The sequence below is a fragment of the Carettochelys insculpta genome, chromosome 8 (genome assembly GCF_033958435.1).
Source record: "Carettochelys insculpta isolate YL-2023 chromosome 8, ASM3395843v1, whole genome shotgun sequence".
In the NCBI taxonomy this organism is placed as follows: domain Eukaryota; kingdom Metazoa; phylum Chordata; order Testudines; family Carettochelyidae; genus Carettochelys; species Carettochelys insculpta.
The window spans coordinates 1,204,315-1,229,292 of NC_134144.1; the positions used below are offsets into that span (position 1 = coordinate 1,204,315).

At 65.3% G+C, this 24,978-nt stretch overlaps 1 protein-coding gene across 2 annotated transcripts in view; it reads right to left on the minus strand.

Moving 5' to 3' along the window:
- COL6A2 (collagen type VI alpha 2 chain) overlaps positions 1 to 24,978 on the minus strand; it is a 43,246-nt gene that overhangs the window by 4,437 nt on the left and 13,831 nt on the right. The window contains exons 8-28 of one of the 2 annotated variants that reach the window (XM_075002132.1): positions 24,457 to 24,483; positions 23,764 to 23,790; positions 23,618 to 23,662; positions 23,085 to 23,138; positions 22,639 to 22,701; positions 22,099 to 22,161; positions 21,259 to 21,348; positions 20,349 to 20,411; positions 19,782 to 19,844; positions 18,923 to 18,985; positions 18,416 to 18,478; positions 17,758 to 17,808; positions 17,242 to 17,277; positions 16,485 to 16,547; positions 15,972 to 16,034; positions 15,185 to 15,220; positions 13,525 to 13,570; positions 11,883 to 12,035; positions 10,883 to 11,335; positions 10,548 to 10,586; positions 1,375 to 2,325 (exon numbers count right to left, since the gene is read on the minus strand). In XM_075002132.1, the coding sequence (XP_074858233.1) occupies positions 2,030 to 2,325; positions 10,548 to 10,586; positions 10,883 to 11,335; positions 11,883 to 12,035; positions 13,525 to 13,570; positions 15,185 to 15,220; positions 15,972 to 16,034; positions 16,485 to 16,547; positions 17,242 to 17,277; positions 17,758 to 17,808; positions 18,416 to 18,478; positions 18,923 to 18,985; positions 19,782 to 19,844; positions 20,349 to 20,411; positions 21,259 to 21,348; positions 22,099 to 22,161; positions 22,639 to 22,701; positions 23,085 to 23,138; positions 23,618 to 23,662; positions 23,764 to 23,790; positions 24,457 to 24,483 (1,857 nt within the window). In that variant the 3' untranslated portion in view covers positions 1,375 to 2,029. Of the gene's footprint in view, positions 1 to 1,374; positions 2,326 to 10,547; positions 10,587 to 10,882; positions 11,336 to 11,882; positions 12,036 to 13,524; positions 13,571 to 15,184; positions 15,221 to 15,971; positions 16,035 to 16,484; positions 16,548 to 17,241; positions 17,278 to 17,757; positions 17,809 to 18,415; positions 18,479 to 18,922; positions 18,986 to 19,781; positions 19,845 to 20,348; positions 20,412 to 21,258; positions 21,349 to 22,098; positions 22,162 to 22,638; positions 22,702 to 23,084; positions 23,139 to 23,617; positions 23,663 to 23,763; positions 23,791 to 24,456; positions 24,484 to 24,978 lie in introns of those variants that run through there. The other variant, XM_075002131.1, reaches the window with a different exon arrangement.

Genomic DNA, 24,978 nt, shown 5'->3' on the forward strand with positions numbered 1-24,978 from the left:
TGGGGACTCTGCTGCTTAGCTGTGCTCTGTCTGGGGGGGTGCTCCACCCAGCCCCAGCCCCAGCTCCACCCAGCCCCAGCCCCAGCCCCAGCCCCAGCCCCAGCCCCAGCTCCACCCAGCCCCAGCCCCAGGCGGGAGGAAGGGAGAAACGCACCGGGCTCAACCCCACTCCACTGCACGGACCCAGCAGCCAGGTCGGCAGGAGCCAGTGGGAGCTCCCCTGGGCTGACAGTCCCCTCGCTGGCTCAGGCCAGAGCAGCAGCTCGGTGCTGGGCTGGTGCCTCACAGCAGGGCCCAGTTAGCCAGCGCCACGCGCTGTGTGCGGGGATTGCGCCTTCCCATGTAGAGACGCCAAACAGCTCAGACACTGGTAGAACCCCACCCTGCTCCCCGTCCTTGCCAGAAGCTCCAGCCACGTCCAGCCCCTCCAAAGCCTGGCTGAGAGTGGTCAGCCCTTCACTCAGCAGTACCAGCACCGGGACCTCGGAGCTCCAGCCCAGCGGGGCGGTTAGCAGCAGAAGGTCCTGGCTGCCGCGCAGGGGGCCCATGTAGGCCCCTTCAAGAGCAGAAGAAGGGCAGATGCCAACTGGGCGCCCTGCTGCCATGCAACGGCCAGCCCAGCCTTGCAGAGCTCTGGCTCCCTCTGGGGAAGCCAACTTGTGAGGTGCAGAATCACACACCACTTCCTAGCTCTGCAGACTCCGAGTCTCCGCGCCTGCTGCTCTGGCTGCCCCAGGCACACGAAAGCGGCCAGCCTGGTCGCCCAGGTGGCACTGCATAGTGGGAGGCTCAGGCCGGCTCTGCGTGTTTTCAGCTGGGGGTCGATTAACAAAACCCCAGGACAGCTGGCGCCATTGCAAAGATGGCACATGAAGGCGAGCGCGCGAGCAGAATGCACCGCCTGGCACCTCACGTCTGTGCTCTGCGCACCTTGCGCTGTGTCTCTGGAGCTGGGGGAGAGTTTGGCGAGCAGAGAGCAGCGCGGGCCCAGTGTCTTTCCGAGTCTCGGGGGTCTCTCGCACTTGTCCCTGTGGTCCCTCTGACCTGGCTATAATGGTCACGAGGTCACGGGATCGAGAACCCCACTGGTTCTGAGCTTCCCAGGCACGGAACTACAGCCCGTTCATCCCCCCTGCCTTGCATGCTATACGAACGTACCAGACCCAGTGACGGCGTAGCCCTGGGTAAGAGCTTTAAGCGCCCGGGGCCGGCGTGCGCCACAGTCTCCTGCCGCGGACCGTGCAGTGGATTGTAGGCGGGTGAGAAGAGAATTCCCGCGCACGCCATGCGGGCAGAATGACAGCTGGACCAAGGCACACGGCAAGGGCTGGGACACAGTCGAAGGGAGACACGAAGGGGCCCCTCAGCCGCTGGCACTGCTGTCTTGTCTTTAATGGCACCGTTACAGCGCAAGTCGAGCGATTAAACACCGAGCAGAGCCAAGGAGTAGTGTGCTGGGGCTGCTCCTTGGGGGAGCCTGGCCTCCTGTGGCTGGCCTGACCCCAAGGGAAGCCCTGGGCCTTCGCACGAAAAGAGAGCACAGGAGCCCAGCCGGGGACAATCAGAACAAACGCTAGGTAGGAAACGGACCCTCCTCCCCCATGCGCAGGGACCATCTAGGGCTCCCTCTCGCACATGGGCCAGCAAATTATCTCCCTGCTTTGGCCATGCAGCCCAGGCGGGGTGGCGTTCGCAAGCTAGGCTGGGCTTGGGGTGTGCGGGACAGCCTAGGAGTGGTCCTGAAGGGCAGCACCTCAGCAAGCACGCAGCACGCCCTAACTGAGCGCTGAAGCCACAGCAGCGCAGGCAGGAGCATCTCTCCCGGCCCCTGGGAAGAGGCACCTCACTGCTCAGCCAGCCGCGCTGCAGCAAACCGCCCCACCATCAAGTCACTGGCTGGGAGCAAGGGAGGCTCTGGGCCCCTCCTATGCTCAGTGCACGGCCTGTGTGCCCAGCTCTTGCTGGGACTTCCCGAGAGGCCGCTCCCAGGGCAGTGCCTGCGGGCCCTGTCCTGGCGCCGGCACACAGCTCAGCAGAGCCCCAGCACAGTCTCTGGGTCCCCCACAATCTCGCTGTGCACCCTTTTGAATGTGTCAATGAACAGGTCCATCCACTCCTGCCGCTCAAGTCCTGAGGCAAACTTGGCATTCTCGGCGGTATAGGCCAGGATGGCCACCAGCTGCGCATACGTGCTGGGCTCCTGCATTTCCCGCGTGGAGTTTAGGAACTGGGCGATAGAGGCTTTGGTGGTGGGGAAAGTTATCTTGACTCCCTCTTCCATGGGGTGGAAAATAAGTGGGTTTGGAATTCCGGGGTTCCTGCCATCTGCAAGTGAGCGTGAAAAGAATATTTTCAGGGCTCGCTAGCACTGGCCACGTCCCCGAGCGCCGCTCAGGCCTCCTTGGTACCCTGCACCGCAGGAAAGGCAGCCAGCCTGGCAGAGAGGCACACACCAAAGCTGGAAGCTCACTGCAGCCCTACCTTGCCAAGGGGCTGCTCCATGGCCCTGGGGGGTTGGATTGGGCCCTTTCCCGGTACTTAGAAGAGGATTTGCGATCATTGTGCTAAGTGTCTATTGTGGCACATTCCCTGCTCCCCCCTGCACCGCAGCCGGGCCCCTGCGCTGGGGAGAGCTGCTGCGGGGAGGCAGCACACCACCCCAGGGGTCAGACAGCAGCAGGGCTCGCCACGCGGTGTCCCAGGCCCCGCCACGCAGAACGCTAACTGCATTGGGGCACGGCCATGGGGCAGCCAAGGAGGCTTCCATAGGAAACCACCCCAGAGCACAGGCTGCATCCCTGCCCTGCCCTGAGCCTGCCCCTCCAGTTCCAGCCGGCGCTCACCCCAAACGGCCACGTACCTCAGTGCGATGGGCCCCCAGACCGCCAGACCTTCTTAGCCCAGTCCTTCCCGCCGCCCCGGGGCTCTGCTCAGCATGGGCCCCACAGCAAGAAACACACACCGCCCTGCTCGCACAGACACTGGGCAGGGAGCTGTGGCTACCGTTAGGCCCTGGCTGACTGGCCAGAAGCCCCTTCTTGGGCTGCCTGTGCCTGTGGGGGCCATGGGGCAGCGTCCCCTGAGGAGAAGCTCCCAACACGGCTGGCCCTGCACTGATGAGCTGCCTGGAGCGCGGGAGATGTGCTGGGGGAAGGGGGACCCCTCGCTAGGGACGGTTTGCTGAACACAGGGATGGAGCGCTGGAGGCTGGCACCGCGCCGGCACTCTCGAGCTTGTTTGGGGCTCCGGCTGTAGGGCAGGTGTCTTGGGGTCCCTCTGACCGAGGGGAGGCAGGCGGGAGGGCTGGAGCTAGGCCTAGCCTACCTGAAAGGGGGCTCTGCCAGCCACCCCCGGTTTTATTCCTTTCTCAGTCCTGGCTGGCTGTTTAATGAACCCCCGGATCATTACACCCTGTGAGATGTGCAGAATGAGGGAACTGCCCTCGTTGTCAACAAAGAGGGACAAACAATAACAAAAATATTGAAATGGCAGAGGCGCTTAACGACTTTGTTTTGGTTGTCACCAAGAAGACTGGTGGTGACTGGATGCCTACGATAGCGAATGCAAGTGGAAATGGGGTAGGTTTAGAAGTTAAAGAAGAGAAAGAACAAATTAAAAATTACTTAGGTAAGTCAGAAGTCTTCAAGTCACCAGGACCTGATGAAATGCATCCTAGACTACTTAAGGAACTGGCAGAGGAGGTATCTGAGCCATTAGCTATTATCTTTGAAAAGTCCTGGCAGTCAGGAGAGATTCCAGAAGACAGGAAAAGGGCAAATAGAGTACCCAGCTATAGAAAGGGAAATAACAACAATGCAGGGAATCACAGACCAGTCAGATTAACTTCTGTACCAGAAAAGGTAATGGAGCAAATAATTACGGAATCCATCTGCTAACATCTAGAAGATGACAAGGTGGTAAGTAACAACCTGGATTTGCAAAGAACAAATCATGTCGTGATCACTTCCTTTAACAGGATTAACAAGACTTGTGGGTCAGGGGAAGCAGTAGATCTTGTATACCTAGATTTTAATAGGGCATTTGTTACAGTCTTGCATGATATTCTCATCAATAAACTCTGGAAATACTACGGGGTGGGTGCAGCACTCCCTGTACACTGAGCACTTGGACGTACACCCAGAGAGATTCAGCTGATCAGCAGAGCACCCACGGCTGGCAGCATGTTTCTATGGGTGGTGCACATCAGCACATGTCTTGGTGCACATAACAAAATTTATTCTACCCATGGATAAAAGAAATTAGAGGGAACCTTGGCAGGTGTGTGACTGGTTGGATAACTGTTCCCAGAGAGTTGCTATCAATGGTTCACAGTCATACTGGAAGGGCCTAATGAGTCAGGTTTGGCAGGGATCAGTTTTGGGACTGGTTCTGTTCAATATCTTCACTGATGATTTAAAAGGCAGGGCACCAGTTAAAGTTTGTGGATGATACCAGGCTAGGAGGGGTGGCAAGTGTTCTGGAGGATAAGGTCATAATTCAAAATGATCTGGACAAACTGGATAAATGGTCTGAGGGTAAAAAGGATGCAATTCAGCAAGAACAAATGCAAAGTGCTCTGATTAGGAGGAACAATCAGTTGCACGCATACAAAACAGGAAATGACTGCCGAAGGGTGAGTGCTGCAAAAAGGGTTTGAGGAGCCACAAGCTCAATATGAGTCAACAGTATGACAGTACTGAAAAAAAGGCAAATATTCTTGCATGCATTAACAGGGTGTTGTGAGCAAAACACAAGAAGCCATTCTTTTGCTCTCCTCTGTGGTGATTAGGCCTTGGCTGGTGAACTGTCTCCAGTTCTGGGCACCACCTTTCAGGAAAGAAGTGGAGAAATTAGAGAAGACTCAGAGAAGAGCAACAACAGTGATTCAAGGTCAAGAAAACATGACCTGTGAAGGAAGACCGAAAGAAATGGGTTTGTTTAGTTTGGAAAAGAAACAACTGAGAGGGGACATGATAACAGCTTTCAAGTCTTTAAAAGGTTCTTACAAGGAAGAGGGAGAAAAATGATATTCCTTAACTCCTGAGGTTTAGGTTGCACATTAGGAAAAACTTTCTGTCAGGGTGATTACGCACTGGAATAAAATGCCAAGGGAGTTTGCGGAGATGGTGATAGGTGCTGCTGTGAGTGCAGGGGGCTGGACTTGACACCTTCTCAAGGTCCCATCCAGCTCTAGGATTCTCTAATGATGAGTTTAACTCCTGTATTTGCAACTCAAAGCAAAGGCAGCGGAGCACATGGCAGAGCAAACAGAAGAACAAGGCCCTGTGTATGTATTTTGTGAGCACAGTAGTAGCCTGGCTTGCTTACGAAAAGGATAAAAGCCTCAGTGTGTTGCAAACTCGATCCAGTTTGCCATTGTCTGGCAAAGTTGCACAGGACTGGACAGAGATTTTAATTTTACTGAGCAGACCCAGGGCAGGTGAGAAGAGGGAAGCCACGCAATCAGTCTGTGTGCACCTCGTCGGGAAGGAGGCAGTGCAGAGCTGCTTGTGCCAGAAGAATGGGCAGTGCTGGCAATGGGACTATTTTCCATAACATGCAAAGGGAGGGGCACAGGGAGGAGGGGTGCAATACTGAGAGTGGCCACTGGAGGCAGCCATGCCATCACGAGAGTGGCCCCCAGGGCTGGGACTCCATCATCTTGCCTGCCACCAGGCCAGATAAGTAGCCTCTCTGCCCCTGGGGGGAGGGACAAAGCCGCTGCAGACCTACACGCCTGGCAAATTCTTCTTCACTTCAGATGCACTGTCCAAAGCAGTGGGGCTCCCACCAGGCCAGGCAACACGCAAGCCTAGGCCCGTCCGACTGAACGTCACTTCCCACCACTAACAGGAACCTGCAAAGAACAAGAGGGGACGTGGAGAAAGGCGAGTCCCTGGGGAACCAGAAAGGCGTGATATGGGGGGTGGCTTGAAGAAACAGACGGTTGCTAGCCAAACGTGGAACTGCAGGCATGAATTTACTGTGCTCAGGGGCTGACTGTCCAGGGCTGGGAGGCCGCAATTCCCAGGAGCCTCTGAAAAGAAATCCCACAGATGATGGCGTGTAGGGGTGCAGAAGGTCCAGCAATGAGCATGTCAGGCGCTGTCCGGGCGGCAGATGACATTACTAATGCGGCAGGGCACTGCTTTTTGACAGGCAGAGCTGCTGAGCCCTCCAGCTCCACAGAGGCTCATGAGACAGTCGGACTGACGCATCTATCTGCCCATCAGAAGTTATTTAATACGTCCAGATTACCCCTCTCTGTACCCAGGCGTATGCCCACTGCACGGCACTCGCAGCAAGTCAGCGACCTGCGCCAGACGTGGAATTGCAAGGCAAGGCTTTAGTGATAATGGGCTGTGGATTTTGGCCCATTTGCATGAGGTTGGGATTTTCAGCACAAGTCTCAATTACCCCCAGGCAAACGAACTTGTGGAAAGTCTGGATGGACAGGCCGGAAAGAGCCTGTTCATGATTTGTGGAAAGCTTTGCCGGTTTACCGAAGGGCCCCCCGGGAGCCTGGCTTTTCTCCCACTCAGCTGTTAAAGGGAAGACGGGGCAGGTCTAACTTACCAAACGCTGATCACCTGCTGCGATCCCTTGACAGGAACACACACAGCAGAGGAAAGAGAAGCAGAAGTGGACAAACGGGCCCATGATCTCCCGTCTCACAAGCCAGAGGCTGTGTGCACTTGAGGCCAAAGGGCCTCTATACTGACCAGGAGCATGCAGACAACTCAGGCACTACTGAAAGACTAGACTGCTAGCGAGGGGCACAGGAGGATCTTACGTGTCCTGACAGACTCAAGGCTTTGCGAGCCTGGCCGGCACGGGGCAACTGAGGGAGGTGCGTGGCCCGAGTAACCGCTCCTCCCTAGGTGGAGGTCAGCTGGGTTTACGGGTGAGCACTGAAGGGCTGCTCCATGTGTTGTTAGCCAGCCGGGAGCAGACAGGCCCAAGAGAGTTCCTTGGCTTTGCTGTACGAGGCACAGCGCCAGGCTACCACCCACGCTCCCCCTTGAGAGAGGCAGTTTGCTGAGGCCAGCAGGCGGAGAGGTGCCGGCAGCTTGTGGTGCAGAACCCGGGGAGGTGGGCCTGCACCGCCCTAGGACGCGCCAGGCGTTTTATTACAAGCTCTACTCCTTCTCACTAAGCTGGATGTTTAACGACCCCAGGGTCATCACACTGAGGCCAGTTCCCAGGTGCCCCAGACCTGCCTGTGTGACCCTGGGCAAGCCGCGCAGCCGCTTGGTGCCAGCCTCACGTGCCCAGGCCACGCCAGCCCTGCCCTTTCCCACGGGGCGGGAGCCATGACGGAGCGCACGCACTTTGAGGCTGCCGCCCACATGCGCACCACACGACAGGGCTGGCGTTGGCAAGGGGAGCTCCTTGGTGCACCCCAGGCCAGGCCTGTCTGCCTGTGGTTCCTGGCCCTGGCTGGCTGCAGACGTGTCCGAGGAGTGGGGGGTGGCAGATGCACACCCCACGGCCCCAGTCTGATAACGCGCAGCCCCTCAGAGCGCAGCACGGACACAGCTCCCAGCCGCAGGGTGGGGCAGCTCCAGGGCAGAGGGGCTACCTCCGCTTGCCTCCTGCCCGCCAGGCTCCTTCCAACGTGGCCACAGCCCGGCTGCCAGCCAAACCCGGCCTGGCACAGCCTCATGTCTCACAGCCTGACAGTGAGCCGGGGACACCACCGTGCTGGGGGGCACCTGGGCACCCCAGTATCCCACTCCCCAGCCCCATGGCAATTCCACCCACCCATCACTGTGCGGCCTATGCTTGGCCACTGGCTCCCGAGGGGACTTGTGCTACAGCCCCCATGCTGAGCTGGCCTGGGGCTGGGACGGGAGAAATCCCGCAGGGCTCCTGCTGGAGTTGCTGTCTCCCTCCGGGGGCTTGTGACCTGCTCTCTGCACCGTGGGCGCAGGCAGTGCTTCCTGCCATGGGCAGTGAGAGCAGCTCAGACCTGCTGGGTGAGCAGGCCCTGTTCACCTGGGGAGGAGGCTCTCCCAGCGGCTGCACAGCCCAGACCGAGCAGAACCCGAGTGTGCTACTGTCCCAGCGACAGTGACGCTGCCCCGGCATGGTTCCTTTGTACAAGCCAAGCCCACACCCGCCCCACTGACGGCGCGGCTGTGCTCAGTGGGGCAGGGCAATGGGGCACAGATGCTGGGTGTAGCCTCAGACAAAGCAGCAGCAGGAAGAGCAGGCGGCTGCATCCTGCCCAGCCCCGAAGTCTAAGCAGCTGGGCACACCTCCATGCGCCCCCAGACAGGCACGGGGCTGGGGGCCGGCGCCCAGTGGAATGTGCTGCCCTTGGGGCCAGCGATGCAGCGCTGCAGCACAGGGGCAAACGGAGTCAGTGTGCACAGTCCCGACTCGCTCCTCACGCACAACACCGATGAGCACAGCTGGCCAGTGCGGCTCCAGGCAGGTGAGGCTGCAGCAACCAGAGCGGTCAGCAGTGGTCACAGCCACGCGCCAGCAGGAGGGGCGCGACCAGTGCCCCCTCCCGGCTCTCAGGCAGCAGGAGGAGCTTTCTGCACCTGGGGCAAAATTCCAGCATCCCCTGGCTTGAGGCCTTTGCCACCCCGCCGCAGTTACAGAGCAGGCGGCTGCAGGCTGGGAGAGACTTCCCTCCAGAGACACCTGTGCAGGGTTTTCCCCAGGGCCTGAGGGCAGGAGCGTGCCAGACACCCGGCTCTCCAGCATAACCCTGGCCACGGGCACAGCCCAGGGCTCCCTGAGCTCCCAGGCTCTGCCTCGCGCTCCACGTTCACCGAGGCACCCGCCTGGCTGACAATTCAGGAGATAATAAACAAGCAGTGGGTGGACACTGGGCCTTTTTCTTCCCTTCTGCTCTCTCAGCCGGCAGGGGCCCATCTCCCAGCCTGGCACCACAGTCATGGGGGCTGGAGTCCGATCCATCCCCTTGACTCTGGGCACTGGGGCTTTGGGGTAACAACATGGTGAGCCTTGTGTCTAAACGGACATGGGGGCTGGGACTAGCTCGATCGATTGATGGGGAGGCGGATGTCACGCCGGTTATTGGACTGATGTCTGCTGGGAAGGAATAACTCTTAACCCCACAGAACTCAGGGTCAGCACTGCAGACAGAGCCAGTCCCCGGCACCCTACTGCCACCTCGGCACGGCAACCTCACTGCACGGGTCCCCTGTTCACGGCCCCCGGCACCCTACTGCCACCTCGGCACGGCGACCTCACTGCACGGGTCCCCTGTTCACGGCCCCCGGCACCCTACTGCCACCTCGGCACGGCGACCTCACTGCACGGGTCCCCTGTTCACGGCCCCCGGCACCCTACTGCCACCTCGGCACGGCGACCTCACTGCACGGGTCCCCTGTTCACGGCCCCCGGCACCCTACTGCCACGTCGGCACGGCGACCTCACTGCACGGGTCCCCTGTTCACGGCCCCCGGCACCCTACTGCCACGTCGGCACGGCGACCTCACTGCACGGGTCCCCTGTTCATGGCCCCCGGCACCCTACTGCCACGTCGGCACGGCGACCTCACTGCACGGGTCCCCTGTTCACGGCCCCCGGCACCCTACTGCCACCTCCGCACGGCGACCTCACTGCACGGGTCCCCTGTTCACGGCCCCCGGCACCCTACTGCCACCTCCGCACGGCGACGTCACTGCACGGGTCCCCTGTTCACGGCCCCGGGCACCCTACTGCCACCTCAGCACGGCGACCTCACTGCACGGGTCCCCTGTTCACGGCCCCCGGCACCCTACTGCCACCCCAGCACAACGACCTCACTGCACGGGTCCCCTGTTCACGGCCCCCGGCACCCTACTGCCACCTCGGCACAACGACCTCACTGCACGGGTCCCCTGTTCACGGCCCCCAGCACCCTACTGGCACCTCGGCACAACGACCTCACTGCACGGGTCCCCTGTTCACGGCCCCCAGCACCCTACTGGCACCTCGGCACAACGACCTCACTGCACGGGTCCCCTGTTCACAGCCCCCGGCACCCTACTGCTACCTCGGGTTGGGTTCTATCTCTCCTGGCACAGGGAACAGGAGGAGACAGCTGAGCATGGTGGTACCGCATGCATGTGCCTGGCTGTGGAGAGCCCTCAGCTAGCCAGGCACAGGGAGTGCAGGACACAGGGACCCCAGCCAGGCACAGGGAGCGCGGGACACAGGGACCCCAGCCAGGCGCAGGACACAGGGACCCAGCCAGGCACAGGGAGTGCGGGACACAGGGACCCCAGCCAGGCACAGGGGTGTGGGATGCAGGGACCCCAGCCAGGCACAGGGGTGTGGGACGCAGGGACCCCAGCCAGGCACAGGGAGCGCAGGACACAGGGACCCCAGCCAGGCACAGGGACCCCAGCCAGGCACAGGTAGCGCGGGATGCAGGGACCCCAGCCAGGCACAGGGGTGTGGGACACAGGGACCTCTCCGCCCCGCCCCGCTGAGTGTAATGTGGCGAGAATGGCCGGTGTCTCCCGCGCAGCCGGAGCCCGGGATGCTAGCGAGCGGTACGGCGCTGTCTGGCACTCGTTTACCTGTTTGGCAGGGCAGCTCCGGGCAGACGATCTGGGGATCTGGAAGGAGAAGCAAGGAGCAGTGGGTGAGATGATGCCACGCCCATCCCAGGCTGCCTTGGCAGCTGGCCAGGCCTCGAGTGCCCGGTGGGTGAGACACACGGGGCGGCGGGATCTGCCAGGGGGTTGGCTGCTCTCCGGCCCAGCGGGGAGACGGCTGTGCTGAGCTGTGTGAGGGGACCCGCTCTCTGGAGTGGCTGGACCAGCCCCATGTACGCGGGGCAGGCTGTGAGCTGCACACGCCCGACTATCAACCCCCGCCCCGCCCCGTGACAACCCGGGTGGGGAGTGCGGACCTGGGCAGAGCACATCTTCCATGTCGTCGATGAACTCCTCAGCCACCAGCTCCGAGAAGAGCTTCATCTTGCGCACCCGCTGCGGGTTGTCGCAGGCGATGGAGCGCAGGGTCTCGCCCTGGTCCGGCTGGTCGAACATGTCCCCGATGCCGATGGCGTTGACGACCACGTCCCCCTTGCAGAAGGCCTGGAGGTTGTCGTCGTCGTCCCGGGGGTCGTGGCGCCCGTCCGTCACCACCACGGCGAAGACGCGGGCTTTGTCCCGCCGACTCTCCTTGATGAGCTTGTTGTAGGCGAACTGCAGGGCCGAGGGCGTCCAGGTGCCCCCCGCGATCCACTCCAGGCGCTTCACCGCCTCCTTGAAGTTGGACAGCGTGTTGATGTTCTCGTCGTCCAGCCGGATGGCCTCGAAGGTGCCCTCGTGGCTGTACTGCACCACCCCGACCCTGGCACCTGCAGAGAGACAGAGGGTCGGCCTGCCACCCTCACTGCCCCGGCGCCCTCCTGCAGCTCACCAGGGCGTTCCCTGTGTCGGGCGCTCGCTGGCACTGCTCTGCACACGCCACAGGGCCTGGGAGGGCCCCCCACTCCGGAGTCCCTAGTGAGATCACTTCTCACCCCCACGGAGACGCCGAAGCCTAGTGCCATCCGGTTTGAAATGCTCCTGTGTGGCCGCGCTCAGGGACAGCGGCCCCTCGCCGGGGCACAGCCAGCAAGCGGGAACACTTCCTTACGTCTGCCCACACAGGCCATGCTCCTGTCTGGCGCCGGCGGCCGTGCCAGGTGCTCAGGGAGTGACCCATCCCCATACAAAAGACACGGGGCTGCGATCAGCAGGGCAGGTGCCGGTCAGCCCAGGCAGCCTCTCCCCGGCCCAGCGCCTGTCTGCACAGGGCACAGGCTGCTCGCCGCTCGGCTGCTGCTCCTGGGGCAGGCGGTTCGGAGGTGGGGAAGCTATAAGGGCCCGTCTGACTCTCGCTCGCACCCCCGTTGCTCCTACCTGTCTCTGATTTGGGGTCCCTGGCCAGGGACCCCAGGCGGCTGACCACATTGATGACGAAATTCTTCTCCAGGGAGAAATTGGTGTAGCCAATGCTCTCGGAGCTGTCTATGACGAAGACGATGTCCAGGGCCCCACAGCGCTTCTCGCAGTCTGCAGGGGAGAGAAGCAGGTCACAGGGGGCCAGGCCAGTGGGGTGCCCGGGCAGTGGGGTCTCCACTGCAGGAGAGGAGCAGGTCACAGGGGGCCAGGCCAGCAGGGTGCCTGGGCAGTGGGGTCTCCACTGCAGGAGAGGAGCTGGGGGGGGCCAGGCCAGCGGGGTGCCTGGGCAGTGGGGTCTCCACTGCAGGAGAGGAGCTGGGGGGGGCCAGGCCAGTGAGGTGCCCGGGCAGAGGGGGTCTCCACTGCAGGAGAGGAGCTGGGGGGGGCCAGGCCAGCGGGGTGCCCGGGCAGAGGGGGTCTCCACTGCAGGAGAGGAGCTGGGGGGGGCCAGGCCAGCGGGGTGCCCGGGCAGTGGGGTCTTCACTGCAGGAGAGGAACAGGTCACAGGGGGCCAGGCCAGCGGTGACGGCCCAGGGCAGTGGGGTCTCCACTGCAGGAGAGGAGCTGGCGGGGGGCCAGGCCAGCGGTGACGGCCCAGGGCAGGCTCTGTCTGCAGTGCAGGAGGGGCTGCCCACAGGCAGAGGCCACAACAGGGGCTGCTGCTGGGGCGATGCCTGGCGGGCGGGTGCTGTCCGCAGGCAGCCGGGCGTCCCGGGAGGAAAGGAAGGTGAGCTCGGCCGCTGCCCCAGGGGTGCCCAGCAGCCTCGTCTGAGCGATTCTCCAGCCCTCCCCGCCCCGCCCCGCCCCGCAGCGCTCAGCCCTGTCCTGGGCAGGAGACTCTGGCTGCTTCTACATCCGCCCACGCGGGTGGGAGGGGGCCTGGTAATGAGGCGCTAACGTGCATATTCAGTGAGTCATTAGCATAGCGGCGGCTGCGCGACGTGCAGACGTGGCAGTGCAGCTTGTCAGTGTAGATGGGGCGGGCTGGACCTGGCCCCCAGCTCTAGAGCGGAGGGCGGGTGTGGCGAAGGTGCCATGGCCTTATTGCCAAGCTGCCCCGCTTCACTGGCCAGCTGCACTCTGCGATTGGTGTGGCTGCCATTATGCTAATGAGGCAATGAATATGCACATTAGCGCCTCAACAGCCTGCTCGTTACCATGCCCTCCCACCAGAGCTGGCGAGCGTAGAAGCAGCCCCAGCAGGGCCCCGCTGGTGACTTCCTACTGCGCCTCTGCTGGAAGAGCCCTGGGGCCAGGCGGGGCCGAGTCCCGCCCGGGGCAGCTGCGGTGGCTCCGCGGGGGGGGCTGGCCCTGCAGGGGTGTTATTGCCCCAGCATGCACTGGGAGGTCGTATGCACTGGGGCTTGGCACCGGACACGCCGGGCGTGCAGGACACAGGCGGTGCCAACGGGCAGCAGCTGTGCAGGCTGACGCTGCTGTGAGTGAGCCCGCGGGAGCCCTGCTCTAGCCCCAGGCCGCGCAAGGGGGACAGCTGCCGTGTACGACCACCCTGCGCCCCCCCAGGCGCGAGGGGGGTGGGGGCTGGAGGGCAGCCACGGGCCACAGAACCCAGGGACACGGTCCTGAGCGCTGGACTGACCGCAGCAGCCGCAGGTTTCTCTCACGTAGGTCATCACGTCGCAGTCCTGCCAGTGAAACACAAGGAGCACACCACTGGTGAGAGCAGCCTGCCCGTCGCACGGGGAGCCCAGAGCCCAGCCCCCCCGCTCTGCTGGGCCTCTGCCCGGCCCCAGGCTGCCCGTCGCACGGGGAGCCCAGAGCCCAGCCACCCTGCTCTGCTGGGCCTCTGCCCGGCCCCAGGCTGCCCGTCGCACGGGGAGCCCAGAGCCCAGCCCCCCCGCTCTGCTGGGCCTGTGCCCGGCCCCAGGCTGCCCGTCGCACGGGGAGCCCAGAGCCCAGCCCCCCCGCTCTGCTGGGCCTCTGCCTGGCCCCAGGCTGCCCGTCGCACGGGGAGCCCAGAGCCCAGCCCCCCCGCTCTGCTGGGCCTGTGCCTGGCCCCAGGCTGCCCGTCGGATGGGGAGCCCAGAGCCCAGCCCACCCGCTCTGCTGGGCCTGTGCCCGGCCCCAGGCTGCCCGTCAGATGGGGAGCCCAGAGCCCAGCCCCCCGCTCTGCTGGGCCTGTGCCTGGCCCCAGGCTGCCTGTCGCACGGGGAGCCCAGAGCCCAGCCCCCCCGCTCTGCTGGGCCTGTGCCCGGCCCCAGGCTGCCCGTCGCACGGGGAGCCCAGAGCCCAGCCCCCCGCTCTGCTGGGCCTGTGCCCGGCCCCAGGCTGCCCGTCAGATGGGGAGCCCAGAGCCCAGCCCACCCGCTCTGCTGGGCCTGTGCCCGGCCCCAGGCTGCCCGTCGCACGGGGAGCCCAGAGCCCAGCCCCCCGCTCTGCTGGGCCTGTGCCCGGCCCCAGGCTGCCCGTCAGATGGGGAGCCCAGAGCCCAGCCCACCCGCTCTGCTGGGCCTGTGCCCGGCCCCAGGCTGCCCGTCGCACGGGGAGCCCAGAGCCCAGCCCCCCGCTCTGCTGGGCCTGTGCCCGGCCCCAGGCTGCCCGTCAGATGGGGAGCCCAGAGCCCAGCCCCCCCGCTCTGCTGGGCCTGTGCCTGGCCCCAGGCTGCCTGTCGCACGGGGAGCCCAGAGCCCAGCCCACCCGCTCTGCTGGGCCTGTGCCCGGCCCCAGGCTGCCCGTCAGATGGGGAGCCCAGAGCCCAGCCCCCCAGCTCTGCTAGGCCTGTGCCCGGCCCCAGGCTGCCCGTCGGATGGGGAGCCCAGAGCCCAGCCCCCCCGCTCTGCTAGGCCTGTGCCCGGCCCCAGGCTGCCTGTCGCACGGGGAGCCCAGAGCCCAGCCCCCCCGCTCTGCTGGGCCTGTGCCCGGCCCCAGGCTGCCCGTCGCACGGGGAGCCCAGAGCCCAGCCCCCCCGCTCTGCTGGGCCTGTGCCCGGCCCCAGGCTGCCCGTCGCACGGGGAGCCCAGAGCCCAGCCCCCCCGCTCTGCTAGGCCTGTCCCCGGCCCAAGGCTGCCCGTCGGATGGGGAGCCCAGCCACCCCGCTGGCACCATGCCCCTGCTCACACATCCATCCCCAGCCTGCTCCCTCTTGTGCCGTGGCCAGCAGGGGCATTCTCAGCTGCTTGGCACTACCGGGCAAGTCCAGAGAGAGCTGCACCCCTGGCACTGAGACTCAGTCGTGCTCAGGCACTGCAGGGAGCTGGCCCTGGGGGTGGGTCAGACAACCGGGAGCCGTCGCTACTTACGGTGAGGCCTGGATCTCCGGGGGAGCCTGGGTCGCCCTGTGGGAGCACAGCAGTGTCACCTCCTTTGCTGGGCCGGGGGCGTCAGCCTTCGAATCCCACACGACCAGCCCCCCACCGTCCCCCCCTCTTCCCTCACGCGCTTGTGCTGGGTGGGGGTGAGGGTCTGGGGGAAGTCGGGGCTCCCGCTGGGGGTGGGGCTCTGGGGCGTTTGAACCCATCCGTGGCAGAGGGACTTGGGATGCAGGAGGGGCTCAGGGCTGGGTGTGGGGGAGGGTGCAGGCTCTGGGGCACAGGGTCCCAGCAGCACTTACTGAGACTCCCAGGAAGTGGCCACGGTGTCCCTCACGCGAGGTGCCATCGCCACAGCTTCCACGTTACTGACCAATGGGAGCTGCGGAGGCGGCACTCAGGGCAGTGCCGGGAGCCTCTCGGCCCGTCCTTCACCTAGGGGCTGCAGCAGCCTGGTGGCTGGGGTTGGCCAGGAGCTAGGGCTGGTAGGGAGCCTGCCTTAGCCCCAGACGCCTCCTGGGACTGCGCCTCAGGATCTACACAGGGCTGCGTGCTGGGGCGGGATGCACACAGGCGCTGGAAGGAGGGGGACAGGAGCGGACGTCGGAGCGCTGAGCGGGAAGGGGTCAGGGCATGCCGGAAGCGGGGCAGCCCCTGGCAAGCTGGCCTGATGGAGGGACCCAGCAGGGCTTGCGCTGCCCAGCTGCTGCCAGCCCGCATACGGCGCAGGGAGAAGGCGGCCCCTGGCATGACCGATCTGGCAGCGCATGGTACATACCGGGGGGCCCTCTGGGCCACGGGTGCCTCTGGGGCCAGGCTCGCCGGACGGGCCGGGGTCACCCTGGCAGGCAGAGAAAGGCAGTGACTTTGACAGGCACGACCTGGTGACATGCGCAAGGAAGAGTCCTCCCGCCTGCCCCAGTCGGCCACGCCTCGGCCGAGTACCCCGGGTCCCAGGCTCTCCTGCCAGGGGCGAGTGCCTGGCCGTACCTGGCACAGCTCACCGCAAACACCGTGCTGCATCCATGTGCCGCGGCTCTGGGGCTGCCAGTGGCACAGCCCACATGCCGCCAGGCCGGGGGAGCTCTCGGGAGGTCGAGGGGCTGATTCCAGCTCCACACTCAGTGGCCCAGGCTGGGCACAGCAGTGCTGGGCAGGCCTCTCCCGACCTGCCCCCTGGCTCCACCCGCCGAGTGCCCCTGCCAGGACCAGGCGTGCAGGCAGGGCCTGCAGGGCATCGCCCTCCCTCCGCAGGCCCCGGCAGGAAAGCGGGGCCGGGCAGCGTACTCACAGCCTCCCCCGTGTCTCCTCTTGGCCCCGGAGCGCCTTTCAGTCCGAAGTCCCCTCTGCCGCCCTGCGGAGGAGGGAGAGAGGGAAGGGCTGGGGAGGGGAGCTCCCAGGTGCACTGCACACCTCTCGCTAGGGCCTCGCTGGGCAGTGGAGCAGTGGTGTGTGCAGACCCCTGCCCGTCCCAGGCACTCCGGGGAGCTGCGCGAACGGTTCCCCCGCGTGCCCAGCCTGGCAGGGCTGCAGGGTCGGGCTGGCCGAGGGAGAGCCCGGTGGGCCTGGGCTGGGCAGCAGCGGTGTCGCCTTTGGGCTGAGCGCTGCAGGAAGGGAGCGTGCCCGGCCCATGGCAGTGGGCCGAGACGGTGACGGAGGCGTGGGGGGCTCAGGAAGGGCCCTGGTATGTCGCCGTGGGCCTCCAAACGTCCCTGAGCTGCAGAGTGCTGCGAGGGCAGCAGCCAGGCCAGCCTGGCACCGCACTGCGCTAGGGGCTGAACCAACCCTCCTGACCCAGGTACCGAGTGCGAGGGAGAGGAAGAGAACCACAGCTGCTCTGGAGAGTGCCCGCCTTGCCCTGCACCCACGCACTGCCCTGTGGACCCCGCCGCCCCACCTCTGTTCTCCCTGCCCGCTCGCACACACAGCACCACCGCCCTGCAGCTCGCCCCGTCTGCCTGCAGGCCCAGCGCCGCCACCCCCGGTGCAGCCTGCTGTCGCTGAGCCCGCCACCGCTTAGCACGCTGCCCCCCGCCCCACGCACGTACCTCCGGCCCAGGCACCCCCTTCTCGCCCTTCTCGCCCTGGGAACAGAGGAGGTCGTTAGTGTCCGCTTGCTGCACGGGGGCCAGAGACCGGGGCTAGCCGGGTGTTCACAGGCAGGCGAGCCAGGCCCTGCGGCGCCCCGCACTGCTGGGGGACTGCAGCTCAGCAGCACCCTCGCTGGCCCAGCCCGAGAGCCGGCAGCCGCCTCTGCACAGTTCGACGGGCTCCAGTCATCACACTGGCCTCCACCGTGAGCCGTACGCGCCTTCGCGTTGGAGGGGCCGTGCCACTCGCTGCTGGCACTTACCCTCCTGCCAGCTCCTCAGCCCTCCCTGCAGGCCAGCCCCTCCACCAGCTGCAGCCGCACAGCGGCGCCGCCGACCGCTGGCCGGCAGCTTTTACCTCTCGCCGCATCTGGCTCCAACACCGCTTCCTCCCCCGCCTGCGGCCAGGAGGGCGGGATTTCGCCTGCACAGCCACAACACCCAGCCATGGCCCTGCTCCCCCAGCCCACGTACCGGGAGCCCTCGGGGGCCGCTGTAGCTGAAGCCAGGTCTGCCTCGGTCTCCCTGTGGTGAGAGAGGCGGTTCAGTGAGGCGTCCATGGGCTGGGGCGCTGCCCTTCCCGAGGGGCACACCCACAGTCTGGGCCTGCGCTCCCTGGGCTCAGCCGGCAGCTGGGCGCTGGAGCTGCCTGGGGTGGGAAGGCAGGGGACCGGGGCGCCGAGAAGCCACGGACGGCAACGACTGCGGCACAGAGCTTGGTCCCACTGGCACCAGCCCTCTGGGAACAGCGCCGGGGCGTTTGGAAAGGGGCTGGGCATGGCCACCACACGGCCGCCCTTGCAGGAAGGGCTACGAGGGGGTGGGGAACCTACGCTCTGCGGTTCTGCTCTGCCCCTCTCCTCCTGGCCGGCTCACCACAGGGAGTGGGGTTCAGGCACGCACCCCTGCTGCCTGCCCACGGGTGGCCTGCAGTGGACTATTTTCTACAGGCCGTGTAGGGGGAAGGTTCCTCACCCCTGGACAAAGCCTCTGCCACAGCTGGAGGGGCAGGTGAGACCCCCAGAGTGTGGCTCAGCTGGGCAGGCTGGGGGGTGCCTTTCTTGCCCCCCAGAGTACACAGCCAAACCGGCTGGGTTCCCTCCATTAAGCTGGGCACAGGTCAGTACCTCACCTTTGGTCCGGGGGGCCCTGAGTTGCCCCTTGGGCCCATGTCACCTGGGTCCCCGCGAGATCCCTGCAAGGCAGCAATGGAGAGGGAAGTGTAAGCAGAGGGCCCCACTCATGCCCAGGGCCAGAGCCGTGGGTGGCTCGGGGCTGCTTTGACACAGACCAGTTCCATGGGTCCTGCTGCTCCTATCCCCGCAGGGCCCAGCACCCAACTCTCCTGGCACTCAGGGGCTCCAGCCGACACCGGCTTTAACCCCAACCTGCACCCGGGCCCAAAGGGGCAGCGCTGGCCAAGCGCCCAGCCGTCAGGCCGAGCGGCGGCAGAGCCCAGCAGGCGCTGCCAGGGGACGGGCACCGGCTCCGGAGCCTGGCTCTGACACGGGCGTGCGGGTCACATCCCTCTGCCCACCTGCTGCAGGTGGGCCGGCGCACGGCTGTTTGTACCGTGCTCTGTACCTACCCGGGCCCTCATCAAAGTCACACATGAGGCCACCCGCACCAGGGAACTTACAGGCCTGCCTGGCTCTCCCACAGCACCTTGTGGGCCTCGGGGCCCCGGCAGCCCTCGGTCCCCCTGAGGAACAAAGGAAGGAGACCGGTCACGGCACGGGGAAGGGACAGCACGCATGGCGCAGCGCCTCCCGGCTGTGCCGAGCGTGCCCGGGCAGGCACCACTGGCCACAGGGCACTGCATGGGGGCGCAGCCGGGGCAGGCGGAGGCTGCACCTTGAGAGGGCCCCCTCTCTCCAGGGAAGTCCTGGCTGCTGCTCCGGGGGCAGGCCGCCTGCGGGCGCCCTTCCCGGCAGGCACTGCAGGACAGGAGCCCGGGGCTCAGCTCCTGGGCAGGGCCAGCGCAGTGTCACTACCAGCTGCCCGGCCTGGGGAGCTCGTCCCAGCTTCTGCTGCCGTGGGCTGCCCTGGCTGGGTCTCTGGGGGCTCCTTCCCTGAGGGCAGCCCCACACAGCCGCCTCCACCCCAGGGCCAGGCCTGGGTGGCCAGGGCTCCTCCCATTTGTGGCACTGTGGGCCGGGAGAGAGGGGCTGAAGGGACCTCTTTCCAGCACCCAGAGTGCAGGGCCGCGGCTGGGGTGGCTACTGGGAGAGGGCAAAGTGGCTCTGATCTCCCTGTGACCGGCAGACCGGCCCGCGTGGCCGCGCTGGGCAGCCCTGCTGTGCGATGGAGGTCTGTGCGAGGGACACGCTCCGACCACCGGCCCTTGGCTCTCTCCCAGCCTGCGCAGCAGCCCTACATGCGGCCCACGCGCCGCCGTTGGATAGGCAACGCACTTTGTGAGCACGGCAGATCCCGCGCAGGCTGGCCTGGGGGGTCAGCGCCCCCCGCTGGCTGCCCCATGCTGCAGCTCGGCTTACCCTTGCTCCTTTGCTGCCGACTTCTCCGGGCAGGCCCCGGGGACCCTCGGAGCCGGGGTCTCCCTGTAGGGAAGAAAAGGTCGTGCGATAATCTCGCCCTCCGGCGCTGGCCTCCGCCCAGGGCTCCCGCCTGGTTATGCTGGGCAGGCGCCGTCTCAGCAAGGTCCCGCGCCCAGTTCCTTACCTCGGGCAAGGTGCCCTCAGCTGCCCGGCCAGCCCGCAGCAGCTGCTGCTGCCCTTCCCTGCCCCTCAGCACAGGGCCAGGCCCCAGACTGCTGCCCCATGCCCCCCACTGCTCACCTGCTGGCGGGCGTGAGAACGGTGCAGGCACTTCCCTGGCACAGCCAGGCCCCCGCCCCTGACCGCACTGCTACAGCCTGGCTGGGGCTGATGGGCTCTACATTCTCAGGCCCCAGGGCAGCCCAGCTCAGCCCCTGCACCCAGCCTGCTCTGCCCACGGCCGCCCTTCACTGCCCCAGGGCTGCGGGAGGGGAGGCTGGGCCCCTAGGCAGCCTTGTGGGGAGGCAGCAGCTGGCTCTCGAGCCCTGGCCTCAGCCACACACTCACCTTCTCTCCTTTGGGCCCAGCGTTCCCCGGGCTGCCCTTTGTCCCGGGATCCCCGCGCCGGCCCTGCGCACACGAAAACAGTCATAGCCACACGCCACGTGTCACCGCTCAGCTGCCGCCCTCCCGCGTCCTCCCCAGGCAGCGCTGGCACACGCCCCAGGAAAGCAGGGCGAGTGGGAGCTGAGGGGAGTCACCCCGCGCAGCCCCACGGCTGCTCCCCCTGCTGACACGAGGGCTTTGGGCCAGGCCCCAGCTTCCAGACACTGATCTACCCCCAGGGACCCTGCCCGTAGGCAGCCTTGTGGGGAGGCAGCGGCTGGTGCTCGGCCCCACTCGGCCGGCCGCACACATGCTGTGCCCGTTTACCCGGGGGTGGCAGGTTCCCTGGGCGGTGGCAGGCTGAGGAGGGATGGGGGGCAAGCTGTAGCACTGGGGTTTGGATGGGGGTGGGTGTTACGTAATGCTCAGCTCATCCACTGCGGGACACGTCTCTGGGGCTGGAACTCAGCGGCTCCCCGCTGCCCTGCGTGGCTCTGGGGAGCAGGCGGTGCCGGGGAGCAGAGGGAGGAGTCGGGCGGGGGGGCAGCACATTTGCTGGGGGGCTCTGCTGACCCACTCGGCAGTGAGAGAGTCTAGCAAGGGGACTCGGCCTGGCTGACCCCGGCTGGCACTTCCTGCCCCACTGGCCCAGGTCCTAGCCAACCACAAGGGCAGAAATGGGGCCTCACACCCCAGCTCTGACGGACGTCACAAGTCCCCAGTGGGGGTGCTGTGAGCGGGGCTGGCAGTGGACGCTGGGCTGTTACTGGCCTGGCCAGTGCCCGCGGGAATGCATTTTAGCTGCCTCTCCTGTGGGACAGTCAGTGCTGCCGCGGCGCTGGACTCAGGCCCACGAGGGGCGCAGGCTCACCAGCTCTCCCTTGGGTCCAGCAGGTCCTGGGTTGCCTTTGGCTCCCTTGAGACCAGGCATCCCACCAGCTCCGTTGTTGCCTTTAGGACCCTTTGCGAAGAAAAAGAACAGTGAGAGTGGGTGACAAACTGCAGCCTCCCCTGCCCCCGCCACGTGCCAGGCCACAGGGACATGGCTCCCCTGCCCCCTGCCACGTGCCAGGCCACAGGGACATGGCTCCCTCGCCCCCTGCCAGGCCACAGGGACATGGACCCTCCCCCTGCCCCCCACATGCCAGGCCACAGGGACATGGCTCCCCTGCCCCCTGCCACGTGCCAGGCCACAGGGACATGGTCCCCCTCACCCTCTGCCACACCCCAGGCCACAGGGATATGGACCCCCACCTGCCACCATGCACCAGGCTGCAGGGACATGGTCCCTAACCACTCACCATGTGCCAGGCTATGGCGACCTGGCCCCCCACCTCCCGCCACGTGCCCGGCCACAGGGACTGTTTGGAATCCCTCCTCCTCCCCACCTCCATTGGCTGGCAGTCGTGCAGCACAGTGAAGATTTCCCGTGGCATCAGGGCACTGTATCCCCAGGTGACTGTCGGTCCCTGGCACAGCTCCTGCTCCCCCCACCGGGCAGTCCTGGTGAGCTGCAGGTGCCCAGCAGGGGCCCATGCCCTGCTGCTCCAGGGTGGCAGGTAGGAGTCCCCTGAGCGCTGGGCCCTTCCCTTGTGCGTTGGCTGCAGGCTGCACGTGGCCCGTGGCCCCTGGATCTGAAAGCACGCTCACTGGAGGCCCAGCAGGGTGCCCCCGCGGGACATGACTGCTGCCTGGTATGGAAGGAACCTACCCTGTTTCCCTTCTCTCCTGGAGGTCCCGGGGGGCCGTCGCTGCCAGGGTGGCCAGGATCTCCCTGGAACAGCAAGAGAATAAGGGCTCTGAGCGCCATCACCCCCATTCGCCAGCGCTGACGTGTGCCGGGAGAGTGAGCGAAGTCACCCGAAAGCCACGCTCCCTGCAAGCTCAGGAGGGATGTGGTGCCGGCTGCGTCAGCCTCACACTCCTGGCGCTGCAGACGTGCAAGCTCATCGTGGCTGAGCACTACTGTTGTGCTCGCATGGCTGACAGCTGCCACAGGACACATGGGCTCACCGAGCCCGGCCAGCGCAGACCCGGGCGCGCAGGGAGGGACCCAAACAACTCCATCCCCGGGGGAGCCCCCAGCTTCCTCTGGGCTGCTCCGCTCCCCGATGGGCTGGGCACTTCTCCACTGATGGGAGGCAGCTGTCGCCTCTTCTGCACGAGCTGGGGTGGCCCAGGACTGTATCTCTGCCCCTTGGTGCTCTGCTCAGACCCTGCCGCGCTGCGCGCTGCTTGGGAACACACATACCTTTACGCCATCGTCTCCTCCTTCTCCTGGGCTTCCCGCGTCTCCTGGGTAACCATCAGGGCCCTAGGAGGGCAGGCGCAGAGAAGAGTCAGTCTGCAGGGTGAGCAGCACGCAGCTCTCCCCCAGATGAAACGCCTGCCCTAGAAAGTCACTGTCGGCAGCGCAGCTACAGATATAAGGCGGGACTCAGCTTGCAGCTAGTGGTCACAGACCAGGCTGGCTTTCCTCTCTGTGCCGCTCCCCTCGCACGGTGGCAGGAGAGACACCAGCATTCTCACACGGCACCGTGCACGGCCCAGTACCAGGCTGTGTGACAGCTGGGCAGAGAGCTGGTAACTCGTGGTGCAGCCTCAGCCTCTACAATCCAGTCCATGCTTTCAGGAGAGGCCAGGCTGTGCCCAGTGCTAGGGAGAACTGGCTGATCACGTACTGGAAACCACACCTACCTTGAGGCCAGGGTCTCCCTTACAGCCAGGGGCTCCGATGCGTCCCAGCCTGCCCTGCAGTGGTCACACACAACAGACGGGGGTGAGGAAAAATGAAAGAAGTGGCGGTTCCTGTCCCATCCCGGTCACACTTGACCCTGCCCCCGCAGGGTACGGCAGCCCAAGGAGGCCGGCTGGGGAGGGAACGGCAAAGCGAGCCAGTGGCACACAGCCCTGGCGGGCAGGGGGCATGGGACAAACGTCTGTCTGGGTGTCTCGGCCCTTTCCCGGGCTGGGCGTGGAGGGTGCCTAGGCCCCGCAGCCCCGAGGAGGTGCGGAAGGGCTGGTCTCTGGGAGCAGTGAAGGTGTTCGCGAGGTGCCGGAGAGGGACGGATCCTGCCCCCCGCCGGAGGGAATACTCTGCTATTGCCCTGCATTTCCTTGTCCTCCATGGAAGCAGCTCCTCCTGCCCCTCAGGCGCCAGGAAGCCACCTCAGGAATGGAGCAGACCGCTGGAGCTGGCCTGGCGCGGTTCGTCCCCAGGGCGGCGTTACCTTTTGTCCGTCAGTGCCGTTCCTGCCTGCCAAGCCGACTGCCCCCTGCGACGAGAGCGAAGGGAAGGGTTGAGTTGGGTTCTCTCGCTGGGCGCTCCCGGAGGGATAGCGCTGGGCTATGCGCTGCGGGAAAGGCGCCTCCTTACCTTCCGGCCGTCGCTTCCAAACTCTCCCTGTGGAGAAAAGGGACCAGGCTCAGTCAGCGCCGGGACACCTGCAGCTCCCAGCCACCCCTAGTCTGCCCCGTACTCAGGGAGCACATTGCTAGGTTCTCTGGGCCCTTCGCTGCTGGAAGGAGCCCTTGACGCCCTCCTCACGCCCCATCCTGCTGCCCTGCACAGGCATGGGCGAGTTTGTCGCCAGGGTGCCACAACCGGGGCCCCATCTGCAGCTGGTGTAAACTGGCAGATCTGCCGAAACTCCCGTGATCGACACCAGCCCTGGCCTGACCACCGGTGGCTCAGCTGCACAGCTCCCAGGCTGCTGCTCCTGCTCCCAGCTCGGAGGACTTTCCGTAACCGAGCAAACACTTCATGGGACTGTGCGGTTCGGACCTCGCTGCGGATGGGTATTCAGTCTTGGGGAGCTGGAAACGTGCTCCACATGCAGCCAAGGCAGCCGGGGTAAGTACAGAGGTGCTGGGGGAGAGGCCACACACCCGGTGACGTCCGCAGCCGAGCGCCACTGTGAACAAACCCCTGTCGAAGAGCCGTCCTCATTTCCCCAGCGCCTGCTGCCCATGTCCCCAGACCCCTCTCTGAGCGCGCTACGAATAACAGCACTGCAGAACTGCCCTGCCGGGCATCGCACCGCTGCTCAGAGGCCAGCACGCTTCTCACCTTCTCTCCTTTCAGACCGGGAACACCCTAGGGCAAGAGGAAGAGCCTGTTAGTGTCCGTGGGTGGGCAGAGGTCGGGGAGTGAGGGGCTCTGAGTCCCCGGGCACCACAGAAAGTAGGAGCTGGCCAGCTAAGGGGCAGAGCCCGGCCCGGCTGGACCCCAGCACACCTCCTGTATGGGGCAGACAGCACGGTGGTGCTGGGTCCCAGTGCAGCCTTCAGCCGAGCAGCCCCACGGGCCAGGCACCTTTGCACACAGGTTTGGTCCTGCCGAGGAACAAGTAACGCCCCCGAAACCTGGGGCCGCCGCCTGTTTCGTAGTGACCGGCGCTGCCAGGTGCATCACTCGAGGCAGGTGCCTCTGCTCAGGGCCAGCTCAGCAGCACCCCCACACCAGGGGCCTGAATGCTGTGTGGAACGGGGCCAGGAGCTGCCTGGGTTCCCCTGCATCCGAGCTCCCGGCAGGGGATGGTTGCTGGGAACAAAGCCCTCTCACAGGGACCTGCCAGCGGGGCCCCCCAGC